The following is a 22,647-nucleotide window of genomic DNA, read 5'->3' on the forward strand; positions in this document are numbered from 1 at the left end:
TCTCGATGAGATTCGAGAACCACAAATAAGTGTAGAGCCAAGCGATAGAATTGACTCGGATATTAACGATATTGATGTCGGTCATATGGTTGGACCACCTGAGTCCAATATTGTTGTCGATCCGACTTTGGATTCTATCGGGACTTCAATTGAGGCGTGTGGACCTCGGAGGTCTAATAGGGAAAGAGTGTACCCGAGAGATTTGGATATCTCGTATCTGAAGATGATGGATTTTCGGTTGTTGTCAATGACGAACCGACATCATTTTCTAATGCCATGTCTTGTCCCGACTCCGACAAATGGCTTGAGGCTATGAAAGCTGAAATGCAGTCCATGTATGATAACCAAGTTTGGATCTTGGTCGATGCACCAGATCGGGTTCGACCCATTGGTTGCAAGTGGGTTTATAAGAAGAAAACCGACATGGACGGTGTTGTGCATACATATAAAGCTCGCCTGGTTGCGAAAGGTTTTCGTCAGATTCAAGGTGTTGATTATGACGAAACTTTTTCTCCAGTGGCTATGCTTAAGTCAATTCGGATCTTTCTTGTCATTGTTGCGTATTACGACTACGAAATATGGCAGATGGATGTCAAAATTGCATTCCTTAACGGGAATCTTTCTGAGGATGTGTATATGACATAGCCTGACGGTTTTGTCGATCCGAATTATCCTGACAGAGTATGCAAGCTTCAACGCTCTATTTATGGGCTGAAGCAGGCTTCGCGTAGCTGGAACATTCGTTTTGACGAGACAGTCAAAGAGTTTGACTTTACTCAAAACAAAGACGAACCTTGTCTACCGCAAGTTTAGTGGGAGCACGGTTATATTCCTTATCCTATACGTAGATGACATTCTGCTTATCAGAAACGATATTCCTACTCTGCAAGATGTTAAATCTTGGCTAGGAAGTTGTTTCTCGATGAAAGACCTTGGAGAAGCGGCGTATATTCTTAGAATTAAGATCTATCGGGATAGATCGCGTCGACTAATCGGTCTTTACTAAAGTACATATATCGACAAGATCTTGAAACGGTTCAAGATGGAGAACTCTAAGTGAGGTCTCTTACCGCTGAACCCTGGCATTTATCTTCGCAAGACATCGGAGTTGATAACTCCGGATGAGCGAGACCGTATGACTCGTATCCCTTATGCTTCGGCTACCGGATCGATCATGTACGCGATGCTATGTACTAGGCCAGATGTGTCATATGCTTTGAGCATGACTAGTCGTTATCAGTCAAATCCTTGTGAGCCGCACTGGATAGTTGTCAAGAACATCCTAAAATACTTGCGAAGAACTAAGGATGCTTTCTTGGTTTATGGAGGATTGGACACTCCATTGGTTGTAAAGGGTTACACCAATGCCAGTTTTCAATCTGATAAGGATGACTTTAGATCACAGTCTGATTTCGTATTTATCCTAAACGGGGGTGCCATTTCTTGGAAAAGTTCCAAACAGGCAACGGTTGCTGATTCTACAACGGAAGCGGAGTATATCGCAGCTTCTGAAGCTGCAAAGGAGGCCATTTGGATTCGAAAATTTATCGAGGATCTTGGGATCGTTCCTTCTATTGTTGATTCGATTGAGTTGTTAAGTGATAATAACGGAGCAATCGCACAGGCTAAGGAACCCAGGCATCACCAGCGGTCGAAACATATACTTCGTCGTTATCACTTAATCCGGGAGATCATTGATCGCGGAGATATTAGGATATGCAAGGTGGGGACAAAAGACAATGTTGCGGATCCATCAACAAAGCTCTTCCTTCGTCAAAACATGAGGTTCATGTTACCGCAATGGGTATTAGATACTTGTAGATACGTTATGAGCAAGTGGGAGACTGTTGTAGTTATGCTCATACGTAGATGAACAGATGTACATTTGTAATAAATGTTTATGAAATAATATGATTATTCGTTTATTATTATATTTGCATGTTCATTAATAATAAACAATATCCCTGTATTATTTGGAATAATACTATATGCCCTAGTCAGTTATTATCGTGGGAACGATAATAAATGAAGGCTAGTGTGACGTGTATATATGACGTATTGGATACGTGCTACAGTCACAGGTGTACGTTTGGAACGTGTGACTGGCTGACCCACATGATGGTCGGTTCATGGTCATGAATCAAAACCGACGTCATTATAATAACTCACTTTTGTCCTTTGACCTGAGATAGCTATTGGTATTCCCCGTAATTTGTTTTGTGTCTTGACATAGTCAAACGTCGCCTTAACACGGTGGTTATAAAGGCTATGCTCAGATGCGCAATGGATTATGTGGTGGGTCGTAGCGTATCAAGATGGGAATTTGTTTCTCCTGATTACGGGATAGATATCGCTGGCCACTCGGTGGTTAATCATGCTGTAAAGTGCTTGGCCAAGCCATAGATGTTGGACATCTATATTAACAGATGATTAATGGACGAGAAAGCGGTCGAATTGGTTAAGGTTGATTGACACCATGTGTTACGTTCGACTGGTAATATATCGCGAGACAAAGGGATATTAGTTCGATGATATTGTAGGCGCAATCGAGGTGATAACTCGGTTTAACATGTGTAGTTGATATGTCTTGCTAGAGGTCACTATCAACGTGTACGGTAAAATAAGATTTTGTTGTTACAACCACGTTAAACGGGGCCTACCGGGTCACACACATAGGGTTATACCGTATTTATATATTTGATATATGTCGGTTATAGACTCGGAAATTTTTTTTCCGGTCCTATTTATTGCTCGGTTATTTTGTCGGTTTATATTCACGAGATTAGTCTAGGTGTATGTGATACATTTTCAGAATACGAGATTCATTTCGTATGACGTAATACATTCATTAAATAAGGTTCATATGAACTTATTTAATGAAGATGAATTTGTCTCTTCGTATTCTAAAACCTATTTAATGAACTTGACTCTTCATTTGCTCTGAGATTTCTATAAATTGACATCAGATGTGAGTTCAGAAATCATCGGAAAACAACATAAACAGAAAACCCGACAAAAGAAAAGTTCCCGAGTTGGAGTACGAAAAGTCTCGTATTGCCTAAACCGACGAATCCCGAGGGTACTAGCATACCGACCCGACGTGTGGATACCGGTAAAGGCGTTCTTATTTGTACGCTTTTTCTTCGTCTCTAACTCTCTGATTCTACATTTGAAGGTACGTTTTACCACACATATTACGATGATACGGCTAGTCTAGGTTTAAATTCATGCAATTGTTGTATATAATTATTCTGCTGCATGTAAATCTAGACAGAAATTATAGGTACGATTAGATCGTTAGGCCTTTCGTTTTCCTTCAAGATTGTACATAGATGTTTCGACAATTTATTACGGAATTCCTAGATTTAACTTGATGAAAATTATTTGAGGTTAATTCCAATTTTTTTTAAATATCCAATTAATGTCTAACAAAACAATAAATCTAAAATCATAGAAAATTAAACTCGCCTATTTGCAAATAGTTTAGTGTACCAAATGTTCACATATATTTTATGTGTGGTCAGTATTAAATTAAAAAGATCACGTTTTCACATATTTTGGATACGTCGGGCGTTTACCAGATCATATATATTTTTAAAAATGTTTTGTTAAGCGAACGCGGAAACACTTAGAACTTCTAGATGCCAAAATTCATAAACAAAATTAAAAAAATATAAAATAATCGGAAAATGATAATTGAATTTTATAAAAATACCTTGCCGAGGGGCATCTTAGAAACGATATGCAAAATGTAACAAAGATGCCAAAGTTTTTTTAGAAGTCCATAATATGTTTAATTTCTTGGACCCTAATATAAAGTATTTAATCTTTGAAATAGATACTTAATTCATATCAAATTCTTCTAAGAGTAACTTACACATAGTAAAGATTAATTAAACCCGTATTCACGTATCTAACCGATACTTAAATATCGGAAATTAAATCGTTAATATTTGATTTTTTGATAAAATATTATTGAGTTGAGTTTTGTCAAGTGACCAAAAGATTGGTGTAATTTCAAGGGTGATTGCAATTGTTATAATGGTCAAAATGTTTGGAGATTATATAGAAAGAATACGAACCCTTTTTTTTTGTGATTTTAACATTTTATTATTCCCAATGTAAACAAAGTTAAGGGCCCTCTCTCTTTGTTTGGATTCTAAAAGGTTTATTATCTTTTTGGTTTGCCCATATTTTATGTTAATTCAATTTGGTACTATTATTGTTATGCTTATTTATTTTGAACATATAATTTAAACCTTTTTCAATGCTAAAAGCAATTACTCTAATAAATCTATATATATTAATAAAGGAGTTTAAAAGATTCTGGTGAAACCACCTCATCATCCTATGTGTCATTTTGTTTAATTTTGATTGGATATTGATTATCAATATAATTTTGGTATTATAATAGACTATTATTAATTGTTACACATCAATAATTTTAAAATATTAATAAATTATTATAATTATAAAAAACTATATTTAAAACTATATTTATTATATAAAATACCTATCACTTTTTAAATTTTTATATTTATTTTTTATATTGATTCTTTTATGTTAATAAAAATAATAAATAAAACATTACATGAAAATTTTGAGATGAATCATATAAAAAAATGTCAATAATTATTATTATAATTAAAAAAATACAAAAATACCAACTTCATTAGATATAAAAAACGGTCATTTTAACATGATCATGGAGTAGACGACAATAAATTCAATTAGTGTTTAAAACTTCATTATGTAAAAAATTAAAACAAAAACAAAAAACGGTGGACGTTACACTTTCTAATTGATTCCATATTGATTAACCCACTAATCATCTTTTTAACGCTCCCATTACACTTTCTTATTGATTCAAATATCCCACTAATTATTTTTATTACATAACATTTAATATTTATTTTTTTCTATACACTTAAACGTCTGTATTCCTATATAACACCACCCAATCAAAAACGATTCAGAGTCACACCACCGGGTATCCACGCTTTCGCACCCGCTACGTCGCCCAACAACCACGACTTCATCGCGGTTGCCACTCGGTGACCCGGCTCGGATATCCGCCACGTAGAACTGTTCGACCTGAAAAGGAAAGATTTCATCGAGTTGACTCGTCTGGTGTCGCCAAAGAGTCACCATTTCAACCCGTTTCTCTCCCCTGATTCGACACGGGTCGGATACCACAGTTGCAGAGGGCAGGCCAACGGACAGACAACGTCTTCGCTTCTCCTCGAGAACATCAAATCATCATCGCCCGACCTTTCTCTCTTCAGAATCGAAGGTGGGTTCCCGTCGTTTTCGTCGGCCGGTGACCGTATCGCATTCTTCACATACACTGGTGTCTACGTCGTGAACGCTAGGTAAACTAATTTTACCAACATTGCCTTCGTTAAATTTTTCTAATGTAAATGACATTGAAAAAACAAAACAGACAGCTGAAGTTGCCAAAAGACAAGCACGTGTGCGAGAAGCACCATTCCCAGAAAATGCCGCAAATATCCAATTAGCAGAAGCAAGGATGCACGAGTTGAAAGCGAATATGTCAGTTTTTGGTAAAGAAGAGTGCTGTTGTTGAAGCTAATCAACACAAATTGTCTTTCCAAAAGGTGATAATTGTTTTCATTATTAACCGCTAACTAAAATTCAATGAATGTGAATTTTTTGCAAGGATCGGAATGAGAAGTATCACTCAATAAAGTAAAGAGAGAAATTGGTAAGGAGGTGAGATTTCTTCAAGATTACATAACTCATTCCAAATTCAATGGGTAAATTCATGTTTTTCTCTTCAATTACAAGTGGATGTGAGTTACATATTACAACTGTATCTCTGTTTCTGACTTCGATTTTGAAAAAAAAAATGTCTGATCTTTGTATTTGTATGCGGTTGTGATGGATAATTTCAAGATTCAAATACGAACAAAGGAGATAATGCATTTGCAAGTGGAATTCAAGTTTGAAGTTCATTGACAATATAAGAAAAGTGACTATATACATACACACGCATACACCCACACTTATATCTATATACATTAGAAAGTTCATGTATTTTTTTAATAAAATTCAAAATTCATTTATTTATATAGAAGTTTTTGGAAAGTTGGTGAATTTTTATGTAGATATAATTATTATGAATTTTTAATAAATTTAAAATATATGATTTTAAATATAAATATAGTAATACAGATTTTGTGATAAAATATGCTTTAAATGTAATTTATTTCTTTTAAAAATTACATTGTGATATAATATCATTATCTATGTGTCACTTTTTTAATTCTCATTTATATATTAAAATGCTCATTAAAAAATATTCATTAACTATTTCTTTTATATATAAAAAAGGATATTTAATATATCAAAGATGTGATTTAATAAAATTAATAAAATATTTAAATATTTCTAAAATATATATATATATAATGTAAATGAATATATGATTTACGAATATTTATATATTCCTAAATTACATTTAAATGAAAAAATATAATTTATAATAAACTAAAATACTAATTATATAACTAAAATAATTGATTATAGTTTATAATGTTTGAAGGATTATTGTGATTTTCTTAATTCTCATCTAATTATAAAAAATAAACGGTTGTGTATGAGTAAATGGAAAAATTCAATTATATTTTTCATACATTCATTATTTTAATTTCGAATCATATTACCGGAGTAAAAAATCCCGGAAGAGCTCGAAACGCTGAAGAAAATTGTGTAATCGATGGATAAACAGAGGTAAACTAGGTTTTCTGCCTCTGGGGTTCACTGGATGGGGCAAGCGTACTGGTTAGTAGTGGGGAAACAGAAACATTGGTAGCAAAAGTGCCAAGAAATGAGGAAAGGGACTCGCAAGAAAGCAAAGACGAAAGTCGGCAGATTTCATCGCCATTGGAGAGTGCGGTGAGGATGGGAATGAGGGAAATGACAATTGAGAGCAAAACCCTCTTCTTTATACTTTGACCACGAGTCGGCGGAGGGCATTTTCGGTATACATGTTAACGGTCAGAAATTGGGTCCATTGAATTCAAAAACCGGTTAGATTATATGTTTTGCTCGGCTTGGTTATTGAACCGGACTCAATAAATTGGTTCAACGAATTATAATTCTTACTTTTTAGTGATATATATTTATCAAATCCACTTTCTAAAATTGGTTCGTATTTCATCTCCAACTTGAATCACAAATTAGAATTAAAATTTAGAATTTTAGAATTCTTCAAACAATTATAAGGATTACTATTAAACTTTTTTTCAAGAATCCGGAGAAAGGGGTGCATATATTTATATATGGTCTTAACTTCTTCTAGGAAGAAGAAAAACTTTTTAAATTTTAATTAATTGTAATTATTTCATTATTTCCTGAGCCTCCCATCTCATTGATTGCTAAAGATGAGATTGTGAACCACACGAAGCCTTTGCTAATTTTTTTGAGCTCAACCCATCAATTTCTCAAAGTCATCAGCTTTGGTTTCTATGGTTCTAAAATCTAAAGATAGACTCTTAACATATCTATAAATCCCCAATCAAAGAACACCGAATCATATTCATTCATTCACTCATTCATTCATTGTTTCATCTATTTCTCTAATCAACAATGGCAAGAACTTATCTCTATTCCTGCTTCGCCGTCCTCTTCGTCTCGGGGGCCCTCCTGGACATAGTTTCGCCCACGTTCTTACCGAACATCGAAGAGCCGAAGACAGTGAAGGATGTGGAGCCTTACACCGTCAAAGTAGTGATGTCATTCGCTTTCAACCTCGAGAAAGAATGTCCGAAAACTCAAGAGTTCAAAGAGTTCTTCCTGAGGCTCAAGGCTTTCTCCAAATACGTCTGCCCCATCTCTCAGGTTCTCAGACGGAGAGGCTCTAAGGATATTGAGTTTGACATGAAAGCCAAGGCTGGTAGCCTCTTCCAGGCCATTTCTTCATTCGCTGCACGTAAAAGCGAATCAAGAGAGGCGGAGATGGCCCTGAAAAGCGAACAAAGAGAAGCCATGAACGTCGTTGGCTCGGTCCAATCCATCGCTAGTAAGTTCCTGAACAGACGTAAGGAGGCCAAGATCGATGAATCCATGGAGCTAACTGAAGAGCAAAAGCAAGCAGTCAAAGACAGGATCATCAAATGGGAACAAGTCATTACCCGTGTCGTTAAGACAATGGTACAGAGCAGCTCACAATCTTCATCTCAGTCTCAAAGCAGCCACAGTTCTTCCGTCAACATCAATGGAGGCAGTGAAGCTTCCATGAATGCAGAGAAAGGAGACGAAAAAACTTCCGGGAAGGCTCAGACGACAGAGACACCGAGAGGAAGCGCAGATTCCGCGAAAAAAGAATCATCAAACGCCGATTCCTCGAAAGATGCATCGGTTGAGGTTAATGGAGACAAAGATTCTGCTAAAGATAAGACAACAGATAACAAAGGAGGTGTCGAAGGATCCTCCAATGGTAACAACACACTTGATACTAAAGGAAGTGGTGAGGCCGTTGCTGCCGAAAGTAGCAAAACGGAGAGTAAAGAAAGTGCCTCAAGCATTGATGGTAACACTTCCGACCAAGTGATGGGATTCATCATAAACCTCGAGAAGAAGTGCCCGCAGACTGAGGAGTTCAAGTCCTTTTTCGAGAAGATGAAGGTTTACATGAAATACGCATGTTCCATCTCCTCAACGGCTGCCAAGAAAAACCCTCGATCCTACATGTCTGAGATGATAACCATAGCCTCAAAACTCTCTAATGCCATGCAACTCGTCCAATCCAGGATGAGCAAATCACAAGAGGTGAGCTGCAAAACTTTGACAAGTGAACGAACTCCATGATGTTTCTGATGATAATAGTAACAAAGTGTTGTTTTATTTCTTGTGTGTATACTGCAGACGAAGAACGCCATGCAGAGCTATCAAGAAGAGATGATGAAGACTCTGAACGCATTGCAAGAAGTCACCAAAAATGTGGTGAAGGAGAACGAGAGCAAGCAAGAGGGAGCGGTCACTGTTACACAAACCCAACAGAAAGTGTTCAAGGAGACAATCACAAGGTGGGAACAAGTGACCACCCAATTCGTGGAAACGGCCGTGGAGAGTGAGGCGCAATCTTCCACCAAGACTCAGTCTTCCTCTCAGTGACTCACTCAACAGAAAGGCCGATGAGGAGTGCTGAAAGTTCAAGCCTGAAGTCCGGGCCAAACCCGAAAAAAGTCCACAGGACTGGGTTTCGGGCCTAAGATTTTAAGTCTACACATGTTTCGGGCCGACCCACAATTCTCAGGACTTGTGTCGGACTCGGGCTGGGCCGGTCCGACCCGACCATTTTGACACCCTATGTTCATATGTTACTATTCCAAGATCTTGACAAACATTATTCATTCAATACAACATCTATCTTATCTAATAATAATGCCAATAATTTACTAAATATGGTGTTGGTAGTATCAATTAACAAATATAAATTTAAAAATAAAATGATAGCATTCGATAAATGTAAAAAAATATCCATTACATCTAAATTTATAAAATTTTATACTAAAAAATTCATAAATTATTATTTCTAAATGCATTAATGAAAAAGATGCAAAGAGATATATGGTCGAGTCGGGTATCCTAATTTCGGGTATCCGACTAATGTATAAGATGAAATCGGGTTTAAGTCTTAAAAAAGTCTGAGATTAGGGTAGTTAGATTCGGATTCGGGTATTACCTGCGGGTACCCAAAAATCATAGATTTACAATTTCATCCTTATATTTTGAAAGAATAACACTAAAACCTAAGATTAATTTTACATTGCTCTCTCCTACTTTTTTTCCAGAAGCCGTCTCCCACTTCCCCATTCCATCTCGCTCCATTTCTCTCCTCTCTCTCTCTCCACTTCTTTATCTCTCCTTTCTTCTGATCGTTTTCATGTGCACGTACTTCTCATTTCTCCTTCATCTCTAATCTACTTTAGTTTCATATGGTTTTCGAGTCAGTGTGAGTTTGTGAAAGAATTACTCTTAGATATTTTTTGGCTAATAACTTTCTTTGTTTTTTGATTATCTATGACATCTTTCATAAATAATTAAAATATGATGATTTTGTAATGTTTTTTTATGAATATCATTTATATTTTTTATAACTTGGTTAAAATTGAAAATTTTATGATATTTTTCTTAATATTATATCTGATAAATTTTATATTTAAATTCCGTGTTGGGGTATCCACGGATACTTAAACATTATTTCGAGTACCCGATTTTTGGATACCCGATCAAAACGGTTGCGAGTTTGGGTTTTTAATTTATATGATTTTTGGGTTCGGATTCAGGTTCTGGTAACCATAAAATCGCGGGTACCCGACCCGTTCCCACACCTAGCGTAAAACGTACAATTATATTGATTAAACATGCGCTTCATCATAAAAAATATATAAATTTACATTGGCAAATTTATTTAATACAAAAATAATTTTATAATATAATAATTTATTGATATTTAAATTCTTTCATTTCTTCGTTCCTTCGTATATATATATATATATTGATTTCATAATATAATTTTTGCTATATTCATATCAATAAGTTTTCATAACAAAAAGATAAATATTTTATATTACTAATAACAAAAATACCCCGCGCATCGCGCGGGTCTCTCCTAGTCTCTTACAATATTCCGATTAAATGCTTAAAACAATTTCCCAATGAACTTTACTCAATATCAACAAGTTATTGAACACATGATTCAATCAACGAAACATTGAATAGGTATCGGCCTAAGAAATCTGAAAATTGATCATATATATATATATATATATATATATATATATATATCAAATGCATTTAATCATCAACTTGTTTAGGTATGGTTGTTTGAAATAATTGTACTTTTGCATGGATACAAGCCTAAAATTCCTAAAACTCATTGAGAATTTAAAGAAGTTTAAAGACAATAAAAACTTACTTGAAAATAATTTGCATATGAATTTTAATTTGGAGTGTAATAGTTTGGGTTGTGGAGGAATATTCCAAAATAAATGTATATTTATATGATTTTTATATTTTGATTTATTCAGTTTGTCTCCCATTTAAATATACAATCAAGAAATTTATTTTTTTCAATCAGAAACTCTGCCACATTGACATAGTACGTAGTAGTTTTCTTCCTTCAATTTCTGACAAGAAATATTTACATCAAGATTTGATTTAGGAATTAATCTGTATACTATACTAGATTCCATGTTTAACTTGGACAGTGAAACATTTCTTGAGTATAGATCTACCATTATATACACATATATAATTCTTAATAGGGGTTTTCATTTGGATTGAAGTTATTGATTTAGTGACCTAAATATCATGAGAGTGTAACTGTGTAAAGGGCTATTTGACATAAGATAATAAAATGTTCAAATTTTAATCGCATATTTTTACCTGCGTTACGATAATGTTTGGCGACGTTTAGATAATGTAGAAAGTCTTCAGCTAATCCGCTAGTTGAAGTGGAGGATTTTAATGCTTCTGTTTGAGATGGAGGCTTCACAAGGACGGAGGGGTGTTATGGTCTTTTAACGCGGGCTTGTAAATGAAACCCTAATTGGGTTTCATCTTCTTGCAATCTGTAATTCGGACGTTTCTCTCTCTTGCGGCTTAAAGCTCCTTCTCTCATCATAATGTGTGTGTGCGTGTCTCCGGAGCCGTTATCGGCAGTTTTCGGCGATGGTATGTGTCTGTAATCCTAGACACACAGCTTCCTCTTCTCGAGACGTAGGTACCGAGGTTCCCCTCGGTACTGAACTCGTATCTTCGGTGTCTCTTGCGTTTCTTTTTCGGATCGGTTCAAACGAGGGTGAATCGGAGTGAATCGGTGAGGGATCGAAGGCCGGTACCACGTACAAGTGGTATCAGAGCCCGGTTGCGGGCAAGGCACGACGAATCGGCGGTGGAATCGCTGTCGAGGTAAGTCGAGGTTCCTGGATCTCGGGTCTGAGCGTTCTAATGCGGTGTTCGAGTTGGTTCAGGCAAGAACCGACATCAGAGAGGCCATCGGTGATAAGATCGGCGGTCAAGAACGGCGGGAACGGCTCAGATCGACGGCGATTGTTGGAAGGGGCTCGGATCTAACTCAGATCGAAGATTCGGGCGAGTTGCGAACTGGCTCAGGTAAGTTTTTGAGTCTACGTGAGTCGATCTATGGGTTGGGTGGGAGAATCGGTGAAAAACCGGGATTTTCCGGCGAAACTCGGCCGTGACTCGTCGAATCGCGACTGAGTCGGGAAATCGGACTGAGTCAACGACCTAGTTAACCGAGTGAACTCGGCAGCTCACGTTTCCGAAATTAGGGTTTTCGGTTTAAACCGGTTTAGCCGGTTTAAATCCGATTGAATAATTAAACCCGGTTCGATTTAAAATCGAACCGATTTAGGTTGGTCAAGTCAAACCGTTGACCAAAATTGGTCAACAGTTGACCGATTAGGTCAAATCGGACCGATTCAGGTCAGTTGGACCGGTTCAGGTCCGGTTGGGGGTCAATTGAACCGGTTCAGGCCGGTTCTGGTCAGTCTAGGTCCGATTTAGGTCAATTGAGTTCGGTTTTAGATCAATTGAGTCCGGTTAGGTCATTCTAGGTCTGGTTTAAGTTAATTGAGTCCGGTTTAGGTCATTCTAGGTCCGGTTTAGGTCAATTGAGTTCGGTTTAGGTCAATTTAGTCCGGTTTAGATCAATCTAGGTCCGGTTTAGGTCAATTCAGACTAGTTTAGGCTGGTTTAGGTCTAAGTTAGGGTCTGATTTGTTCGGTTTTGTCTAGTTCAGATCGGTTTAGGACAATTAAGTCCGGTAGAGGTCAATTTAGGCTGGTTTAGACTTGGTATAGGTCTGATTAGGTCTGTTTTGTCCGGTTAGGGCTAGAATTGTCCGGGTTTAGATCAATTGGGTTCGGTTTAGGTAAATCAGACTCGGTATAGGCTAAAATATGTCTGATTTAGGTCTGGTTTATCGGTATAGGACTAGTATTGATCAGGTTAAGGTCTGAATTCGTGGTTTAGGACCAGATTAGATCGGTTTAGGGTCTAGAGTGTACAATTAGGACTAGAACTAACTGGTTTAGGGTTAGGTTAGTCCAAATTAGGGCTGATGGTGTCTGGTTTAGGACATAGTGGACTGGTTTAGGGTATGTTAGGGTCTGTAGTGATCGGTTTATCCTGTTAGGTCGGTCTAGTATCCAATTTGGCTTGGTTTAGTAAAATACACTAGGGTTAGACCTGTTTTAGATCTCGGTTTAGCTAATATAGGTCATAGATTCCGGTTCTCTGTTCAATATAGGTCTGAATAGGTTGGATTTGACTAAGATTAGCTAGGTAAGAGGTCGGGTTAGACTAAAGAGGCGGGTACAGGTCTGTAGTAGACTGGTTTAATTCGGTATAGGTCTGTAAGTGTTGTTTAGGTCTTGGTCAGGTCTGGGTTAATCCAAATTTGGGTTGGTCTCGCATGGTTTAGATCTGATCAGTAGGTAATTAGGTCAAAATAGACTTGGTTAGGTCTGATTAAAGGTTTAGAATGTCTATAGAGACATTGTCTAGGTCTAATCAGATTAGAATCTGATTATAGATTTAGGTATTATCTAGTTTAGGACTAGATAGGACTCCTAAGTACCTGTTTTGAGTCATAGAGTCCGGTACTTTGACCGGTTAGATCTGATTAGTTGGGATTTAGCTAAAACGGGTTGGTTTAGGGGTTGGTTAAGTCTAGAATCACTAGGTATAGATCTGTAGGGGTTGGTTTAGATCAGGGCAGGTCTGTAGGGATTGGTTCTAGGCGTTTATAGGGTCTGATCAGATGAGAATTAGGTCAATTAGACTTAGTTTAGGTCTGATTAGGGTGCTAAAAGTCTAATCAGGGGTTGGTAAATCAATATGGTTGGCTTAGGTTTGATGAGTAGGACTTTTAGGTGATTGACTAGGATTTAGGGTAACTAATCAGGGGTTGGTTAGGTCAATTAGGATTGACTTAGGTTTGATTAGGTTTCTGGTCTAGTTTGGGTTTTTAGTTGTCTAACTAGGGCTGTTAGGGTCTAGATAACACTTGGGTAGGTCTGATTAGGACTTTGTGAGGGACCAGGTAGACTCGGGATCGTAGGACGGATTAGGACTTTGTTGGGGGCCATGTAGACTCGGTGTTATAGGTCTGATTAGACGTAATCAGGTCCGGTTAGCCTTAAGTTAGATCTGGTTAGACGTAATCAGGTCTTAAGGTAGGCTGTGTTTCGAGTCTAATAGGTCGATTAGGTAAAATTATGCATAGGTTAAGTCCAATCAGATTTGTACGAGAGTCTAAGAGGTCGGCTAGGTAAAAATATACCTTGTGTTAAGTCCAATCAGGTCTGGTCTAGAGTGTATTAGATCTATTTAGGTAAGATGTACCTAGAGCGTTATCCGGTTAGACTTGGTTTAAAGTCTGTTAGATCGGGTTTAGGTTGAGTTTCTAGGTTAAGTCCAGTCAGGTCGTGTTCTCTAGGTCTTGTAGGTCTGATTAGGTAGAGACGTACCTAGGTTTAGGACCGATAGACTAGGGTTAGAGCGTGTCAAACACGGCTAGATAGAAATATACCTAGGGTTAAGTCCTCTAGGATTCGGTCTCTTCCCTTAGGTGATGGTTTAGTCACTCCTAGGGTCAGTTAATTCACTTCCGGGTAGAGTCTATTTTAGACTCAGGTTATATCATCCTAGGATACTTCTAGTGTTACCAGTTAGTCCTCGGTTAGTAGACACGGTAAGGGATAAATCATCCCTTAGGAGAAGGCAGGTGAGGTGAGCCAAGATACTCCAACTTGGGAAACCGAGGTTATGGGAGGCCATACGATTCTTTTCCCTTGGTCAATAGGGCCAAAGGTTTAGGCATCGGGTGCTCCGGGTCTCAAATAGAGACAAATAAGGAGTCAAGTGCTAGGAACCTCATGTTCTTGTAATCCTCTCTAGTAGGATGTGCCTTGTAGTGGGGTCTCGGATGTAAATCCGAACCCTAGGTGTCAGTAGAGGGATAAAAGGATAGCGGTTAGGATGATGGAGTTAGATTTTCTAACTCGGGATACCCTGAAAGGGGGATGGCGGAAGGACTAGGGGTCTCGGACAAACCCGAGAAATCGGGTGCAGGAGAAGGCCAAGGACCGAGGTGGAGTGATTAGTTCCGCGGGTAGGTAGGGACACTACAAGAAGGAGTTGTAGGTCCCGGATGACGAGGAAGGGAGAGTCCGAGGTAGAAGGACATATGACCTCAGAGGAGTAAACCGAAGATGCTTCGGTTCTCGGTCGTAGGTCAAGAGGTGAGGTCTCCACATTTAAGTGGAGCTTCCTCGGGTAGGATGCTCAGGAGATGGTGTGAGTTGGCAGGTGTCGGGATTCACCGGGTTAGAGTCGGTGTAGGTTGGAGCGCTAGGACACTCCCTCTCGAGGTGGAGCACGTGCACTCACGTGTCTCATTCTCGGTGGAGCATCGTAGATGACTAGGATCGTTTTCACGGGACAAAACTGTGAGACAATTCTAGTTGGCATGTTAGGGTCCGTGGGTAGAAGTCACTAACTCATAGGTGGTGTAGACTCTACGGGGATCCAGGGTTAGGTTGTCTAGCAAGTTCGGTAGTATGGCTCAGGTTAGTCTCGGGGTAGTCGGGTTAGACTCGGAGACGGGTAGATGTCGGGGTTAACTCTCGAGGGTGCACGGGTGAAGTTTAGACTTCATCGAAGAGAGTTATGTAGATGGTCTAGGGAATCATAACTATTCGAGGTCATCGTTAGTCTTCGGAAACGAGAGGTGTCGAGGGACACTCGGACACTCGTTTTTGGGTAGACTAGGATTTGCGTGTTTATGTTGTTTATTCACGCTGAGACGTACTTATGGTACGCTCGGTAAGAACTCTCCTAATAACGGTGTTCCAATACGCCTTGGATCATGCCGGGAGGGAGAGTTAAATATAGAAGTAAAGGGAAGTGCTAGGGTTCAGATTTGGCGTAGTTTTCTTCGTGTTTGTCTCTTACAGGTTTTGCTGGGATTTGCAGAAGAAGGATGGAGATTTGTAGAAAGTCTTCAGCTAATCCGCTAGTTGAAGTGGAGGATTTCAATGCTTCTGTTTGAGATGGAGGCTTCACAAGGACAGAGGGGCGTTATGGTCTTTTAACGCGGGCTTGTAAATGAAACCCTAATTGGGTTTCATCTTCTTGCAATCTGTAATTCGGACGTTTCTCTCTCTTGCGGCTGAGAGCTCCTTCTCTCACCGTGTACGTGTGTGTGCGTGTCTCCGGAGCCGTTATCGGCGGTTTCCGGCGACGGTATGTGTCTGTAATCCTAGACACACATCTTTCTCTTCCCGAGACGTAGGTACCGAGGTTCCTCTCAGTACTAAACTTGTATCTTCGGTGTCTCTTGCGTTTCTTTTTCGGATCGGTTCAAACGAGGGTGAATCGGAGTGAATCGGTGAGGGATCGAAGACCGGGAATCACAGAGGTAAAAAAATGACCAAAATATCATCGGTTTTAATAACATAAACAATGATATACATAGTCACTCTGTATCGCAATCGCAATTGCGTTCAACAAGTCAATATGAATCGCAACATTCGCAATCGCAACATTCGCAATCGCTATCCAATATCCACATAAATTTTTCTATCTCCCGGACTCATCCTCTCCTATCCATAGCAAACGTACATTGCAAATGCCCATTATTTTAAATTCTATCTACCACAAGTTTGTTAAAAACGATTTATACCACTTACTCGACAAAAAATATTTTGTATTTAAAAATAATTTTTTATGATATAGTTTTCTACTTATAATAAAATAAATAGATAACTAAACTATTAGATTATAACTTCCTAATCATTTGAAACCCGTTAAAATTATATAACCTAATATATAATATCCAAAGGATTTATAGCATTTTTCATTTTGGAATTCAACGCCACTCGTTTCTGTTTTGTTTTGTATAAATGATATTTTAAAGAAAATCGCATGTTAATATACGAATGTGTAAAAACAAAATATTAGATAAATAAACGAAATTTAAAATTATCAGATAAATAAAATAATTTTTTTTAGATTGTTACAAATTTTCAAACCGAAACCATTCGATAATAACATAAAACATCAACGTTTAATTTCTAATTTTTGTTTTTATATCTTGTTAAAAAAAACGTAAGAGAATTTTGACAAAAAAAAGCAAGAGAGATTGATTTTCTCATTATAAAACTCATATTTTTTTAGGGAAAATCCAAAAAAAAAAATACTGAACTTTTAAATTTTGACAAAAAACACTTAACTCTTCTACGATTGTCAAAATAAACAAAATGACTGGCGTATCACAATGAGATGCAAACACGTTATATTATTTTACTTAGGTTTTTTACAATAAAAAAAATTCATGTATTTTTTTGGATCATTAAAAAAGTTCAGTATTTTTTTTATAATCGCAGAAAATTTGATATATTTTTTAAATCACTTAAAAAATTCAGTGTTTTTTTAGATTTGTTTAAAAAAATAAAGTTCGGTATTTTTTATCAAAATTGAAAAATTCAGTGTTTTTTTTGGATTTTTTTAATTAGCTCTTAATATCCTTTTATACAAAAATAAATATTTAAATAACCAAAACTACTATTATGGAGGCACTAAGCAGTGTAAGCACTAACACGAGTCAATCTCATCATCCCAAAAGAATAGGACTTTGACAAAGACTAATTATAAATAAAAAATAATTAAAATAAAATTAAAACAAGATTATTTCTATCATTGACTATTATACTAAATTAAACCTTGAATTTTTTTAAAATAATAAAATTAAATATTTAACTTTTGGCAAACCACCAAATGAAATTAAAGGCTAAACTTTTCAAAGTCTCCCAAAAACCATAATGATATGAAGTTTTTTGGGAAGAGTCTAAAAATTTATGTTCTAATCTAGAAGCTAAGAAGAGTTTATGTGTTTTTTTTTGTTTTGAAAATTTTATCATTCATGTATTAGTTTAATGTTTTTATAAATTTCTGTATTAATATGTCATTTTATTGATATTTTAAAAATGTCATATTTATTTTGTTTCCATAAGTTTTTAGTGGTACTTCTTAGGAGTGTTCATTTGAGATTATAGTTTGGATTCAGTTTTATTTATTTTGTTTTGAGAAAACTTATAACATTCAGTTTTTATATTGGATAAGGTTCGGTTTGATTTTTATTCGAATTTGGTTTAATTTCGTTATTATTGTTAAAATTACTTATTTTTTAAATAAATTTCTAAATTATTTGTTATTTTACATGCCTATTAAATTCATATTAAAGTTTTGATTCTAACTCAATTTTTATATCTCATTCGATTTAAATATAGTTATCTATTTCTTACATGACTACAATCAAAATTTTACATGATTATTTTCTAAATCTCTAACATTATTTTTCTTATAAACTGTGATAATTATGACTTTAAAAATTTAAACCTAATTTACTATATTCATAGAAACATTGTGATAAATATGGGAACACGTGATCTTGGCCTCAAACCAATACCAATTGAAATATGTTTTATGTAAATAAATTCCAAAATCATAGGCAAGAAAAATGACACAATCATTGCTGCTTAACTGCCCTTAGAAATAACCAACAATTACCAACATAAATAAATAAATGTAAAACATAACAATTTATATATATATATATATACGTATTTAATATTCGTACTTTTTTTTAATAGAGTTTACCGAAAGAGGATTACTATAGCAAACACACATATAACTTCACATGGACGTTAAAAATAATTGTTTTTTGTTTTTAATGACATCTATCTTATGTGGTGTATAACCATTTTTCTGTAATAAGTATTTTTTGTTCATCTTATAGTAACTAGAACCTGATATATATATATACACACACATATGTATATCACCACAGTTAATATAGATCAAACAAATGTGTGATTTATTTGACTATAAATGTAGTATTTGGATAAATGAAAAATTGAAAATAAAAATAATATTTGGATAGTTCAATTTCTGACTTTTATCGGAAATTTTAATCCAACATGGAAATTATAAAATTGAGGAAAATGACAATACAATTCAACTCAACCTCAAAGAGAGAGAGAGAGAGAGAGAGAGAGAGAGAGAGAGAGAGAGAGAGAGATCCACAAATGTGTGGTATTGTAATGAATGCCCTAGCGGAATTAAAAGTACAAGATACAGCAATATAAATATATTAATTATTCCAAATTACAATATAAATATAATTTTCCAAAATATTATTGATTTTTCACCACAATTTACAAAAATATTAAACGGTTACTAATATATATTAAATTAATATCAACTAAAAATAATTAAAATATTACTTTAATATATATTAATATAGGTATAGTCATTTTGAGAAAAATATAATATATTTTAACAACGTTAAATAATCATTTTAACAAAATAGTGTATTTTTATGTGATTTTCTTAAAAAGTAAAAATATTAGCTGTAAAAATTTTGCGGGGATGGAAGAAACGGATGAATCCAGTCATGAGGCGATGAAAAACAGGACACGTGTCACGTTGGGAAGGGAAGGACATAGAAGCGGTCCATTGGTCACTTCACCTGTCCTTCCCTTTGAAGTTTCAATGTTTTCTCTAATTCACATTTCGACCCCGTTTTGTCGTTTTCTGAGATAAACATACACGTCATTTTACTTTTTCCCTTTTTTTCGATTTCACCCATTTGTTTTGTAAAATATAAAAATTAACCCACGATGGCTAAATTTGATATTTCCATTTCCTAGCAGTTTATTTTTTAGAACATGTTTGGGTTAAATTGTTTCTAATATAGGTTTAATGCAATGTAATATCGGTAATAAAAACTATTGCATTGTAATAATCCATTATTGAATTGAAAAATAAAATTTTAATAAATTAGACAGAAATGATCAAGTAATTTAATGATTGGTAAAATCTATGATATAATCAGAAATTTAAATTTCTATAATAATGGATTAATATTAAATTATTCGGCTGAAATGAAAACTAAAAGGTTGTTCGAGGAAATGCTAAAAGGAAATATAGGATATGGTGTTTTGTTTTTATGTAATTAGCCTTTTCCGAAACAACACCAATATTTGTTCCCTCAGCGAATCGTCATCTTCCTCTCTCTCTCTCTCTCCCCCCCCCCCCCCCTTTTCCCCTCTCTTCTTTGCTTCTCGGTCTTTCTCAGGCCTCTCTGCCGCACAGAGAGAGAGAGAGAGATATTTTTTTCTCATACTTTGTATTGTTATTCGTCTCTTGTTCGTTTCTCATAGACTCTGGTGTGCTCGATTCTCTTTCCTGCAAATTCTAGATACCCAGATCGAATAAACACAAAACCCACGTTTGGTTTTTCTACGCAGACTGTGATTTTTATTTTCTAGCATTTTTTCCGATAAAAAAATCTTTTTTTTTCTTCGTGGGTGATCTGAGTTTTCATCAATGGCGCCGAGTTTTGACTGTGCGGCTTTCTCGCGCCTCCTTTGCTCTGAAGACGACGGTGTCTTCGACAGCAGTGATAATTACGAGGCCACAAGCTTCCTTAGTAATCATCGAGCGGAAAGTCATCGTGACCGGAACTTTCACGGCGGAAACGTCCCTCCGCCGTTGGAGAGCGAAGAAGTTCTGTGTTCGTTGATTTCAAAGGAACCTGAGCACTTGCCGAAAGATGATTACTCGGAAAGATTGCGAAATGGTGATCTCGATTTGGTTGGTAGAGCAGAAGCCATTGATTGGATTTGCAAGGTTTGTTCGGATTTTTCTCGCTAGGAGCCTTTATGAGCGGGTGATTAAGTGGGTGTTTCTCTGTTTTGGGCGTTGATTACTGTTGCCTTGCTGTCCATTTGATTGAGTTTAATGAATGATTAAATCTAATGGTTCTTCCTCATTAACTCAGGTTCATACCCATTTTGGCTTTGGTCCTCTCTGTGCATATTTGTCTATAAACTACATGGACAGATTCTTGTCCTCCTATGAATTGCCTGTAAGTCGTCGTCTTCCTGTTTCGTCTTGCCTGTAAGTCCTTGCTCCTCGGTTTCCTGTGTTTACCCTCTTGTCTGAAATGTGGATGCAACAGAAGGGCAAAGCATGGATGATGCAATTGTTGGCTGTGGCATGTTTGTCCCTTGCCGCCAAAATGGAGGAGACTGAGGTCCCACTCTCTCTGGATCTACAGGTTTGCACTCTCATTTCCAACAAAAATCCAAACTTTTTGTTGAGTTCTATGGATTTAATTAGAAGGTGTTGAAAAATGAGCAGGTGGGTGAGTCGAAATTTGTGTTCGAGGCAAGAACCATACAGAGGATGGAGCTTCTTGTGCTTGGCACATTGCAGTGGAGAATGCAAGCAGTGACACCGTTTTCCTTCTTGGATTATTTCCATTCAAAGATCGACGTTGACCCATCTCTCCAAAGATTCACAATCTTTAGATCCATTCAACTTATCTCAAGCGCATTCAGAGGTAATCGAGATCTCCCTTGAAGCTATTTAAGATCGAAGCTCTTTTCGATACAGATTTCGACGTAGAAATCAGAAGAATTGAGTGATTGGTATGAGTTGACGGATTAATGGATTCAAGGGTGGTGGGTGCGTGGAAAATAAATGCAGGGATTCATTTCTTGGAATTCAAGCCTTCAGAGATAGCAGCAGCTGCGGTAATTTCTTCTGCAGAGGAAATTCACGTTGCTTTGGACCGTGAAAAAGCGCTCTCTGATCTCTCTCCATACGTTTCAAAGGTAAAAAAAAAAAGATGAACCTTCTTGGTGGTGGTCCATCCTCACAAAAACATAGGTTCTATCATTCATGATGACATCATCATCGTCTTTGTTGGTGGCTGGTATTTCACTTTGTGTGTGTATATTTGTTATCTTTCATTCAGGAAAGGTTGTTGAAATGTAAAGAGTTGATCCAAGGGCAAGGATTAACGGGTTTCTCGTCACTCCAATTTGCTCCAAAGAGTCCGAATGGAGTGCTTGAAGCATCGTGCTTGAGCTTCAGAAGCGATGAATCGTCTTCACTTGTAGGCTCTCGAAGCAGCAGCCCTGTCATTAAACGCAGAAGGCTAAACCGATCTTGTGAAGCCGAAGCTATGATTAATTGATGGGGAATAAGATTTTGGTATCTTCACACAGAACACAAGAACACATAAAAAGGGGTAATAAAAGGATATGTTTATTCTTATACACAAGATATTTTTCCCGTGAGGTTTCTGTTTCCCTCTTTGACGAAACCCAAGACTCAGTGGTAGGGAGCAAAATGAACAATTTTAAAATTTTGTGTGAAAACGAATTTGGTGAAATTTTGTGGGGCTGGAATACAAGTTGGAAATGCTTCATTAAGGGTGTGGAGAAACAACGATGTGGTAGCACAACTTTGACGTTTCTTTGCTGCGTGCCGAATTATGTTTTTTTCATAAATTATATCAAATAAATATATAAATTTTTAATTGATCTAATTGATATTTTATTAAATATTCTAAATTGATATAACAAATTTTAAAATATATTCAAATTAATATCTTAATTTACGAAAATCGAAAACAATTTACAACTTCAATTCATTTTTTATAGGGTAAAACCCCTAAAAAACCTCCAACTTGCAAAAATATATACAAATAAACTTTCAACTTGAAAAACTATCATA

General features: G+C 36.3%; 2 protein-coding genes and 1 long non-coding RNA gene across 3 annotated transcripts; all 3 read left to right on the top strand.

Annotated features, from left to right (window-relative positions):
- Positions 1–5,000: 5,000 nt before the first annotated feature.
- LOC104800046 lies at positions 5,001–5,736 on the top strand. The gene is made up of 3 exons (XR_769675.1): positions 5,001–5,372; positions 5,444–5,564; positions 5,681–5,736. It is a non-coding gene; the product is annotated as an uncharacterized LOC104800046 (long non-coding RNA).
- A 1,823-nt stretch (positions 5,737–7,559) lies between these two features.
- LOC104800047 lies at positions 7,560–9,169 on the top strand. The gene is made up of 2 exons (XM_010522751.2): positions 7,560–8,793; positions 8,890–9,169. Exons 1-2 carry the CDS (start codon positions 7,612–7,614, stop codon positions 9,136–9,138), a joined length of 1,431 nt encoding a protein of 476 aa, XP_010521053.1. The 5' UTR covers positions 7,560–7,611; the 3' UTR covers positions 9,139–9,169.
- An 11,006-nt stretch (positions 9,170–20,175) lies between these two features.
- On the top strand, positions 20,176–22,339 carry LOC104800048 (cyclin-D4-1-like). Its single transcript, XM_010522753.1, has 6 exons — positions 20,176–20,751; positions 20,903–20,989; positions 21,083–21,181; positions 21,265–21,466; positions 21,613–21,740; positions 21,884–22,339. The coding sequence occupies exons 1-6, from the start codon at positions 20,449–20,451 to the stop codon at positions 22,103–22,105; spliced, it is 1,041 nt and encodes a 346-aa protein (XP_010521055.1). The 5' UTR covers positions 20,176–20,448; the 3' UTR covers positions 22,106–22,339.
- Positions 22,340–22,647: the final 308 nt, after the last annotated feature.

Source organism: Tarenaya hassleriana, unplaced genomic scaffold (genome assembly GCF_000463585.1).
Source record: "Tarenaya hassleriana unplaced genomic scaffold, ASM46358v1 Cleome64, whole genome shotgun sequence".
Lineage (NCBI taxonomy): Eukaryota > Viridiplantae > Streptophyta > Magnoliopsida > Brassicales > Cleomaceae > Tarenaya > Tarenaya hassleriana.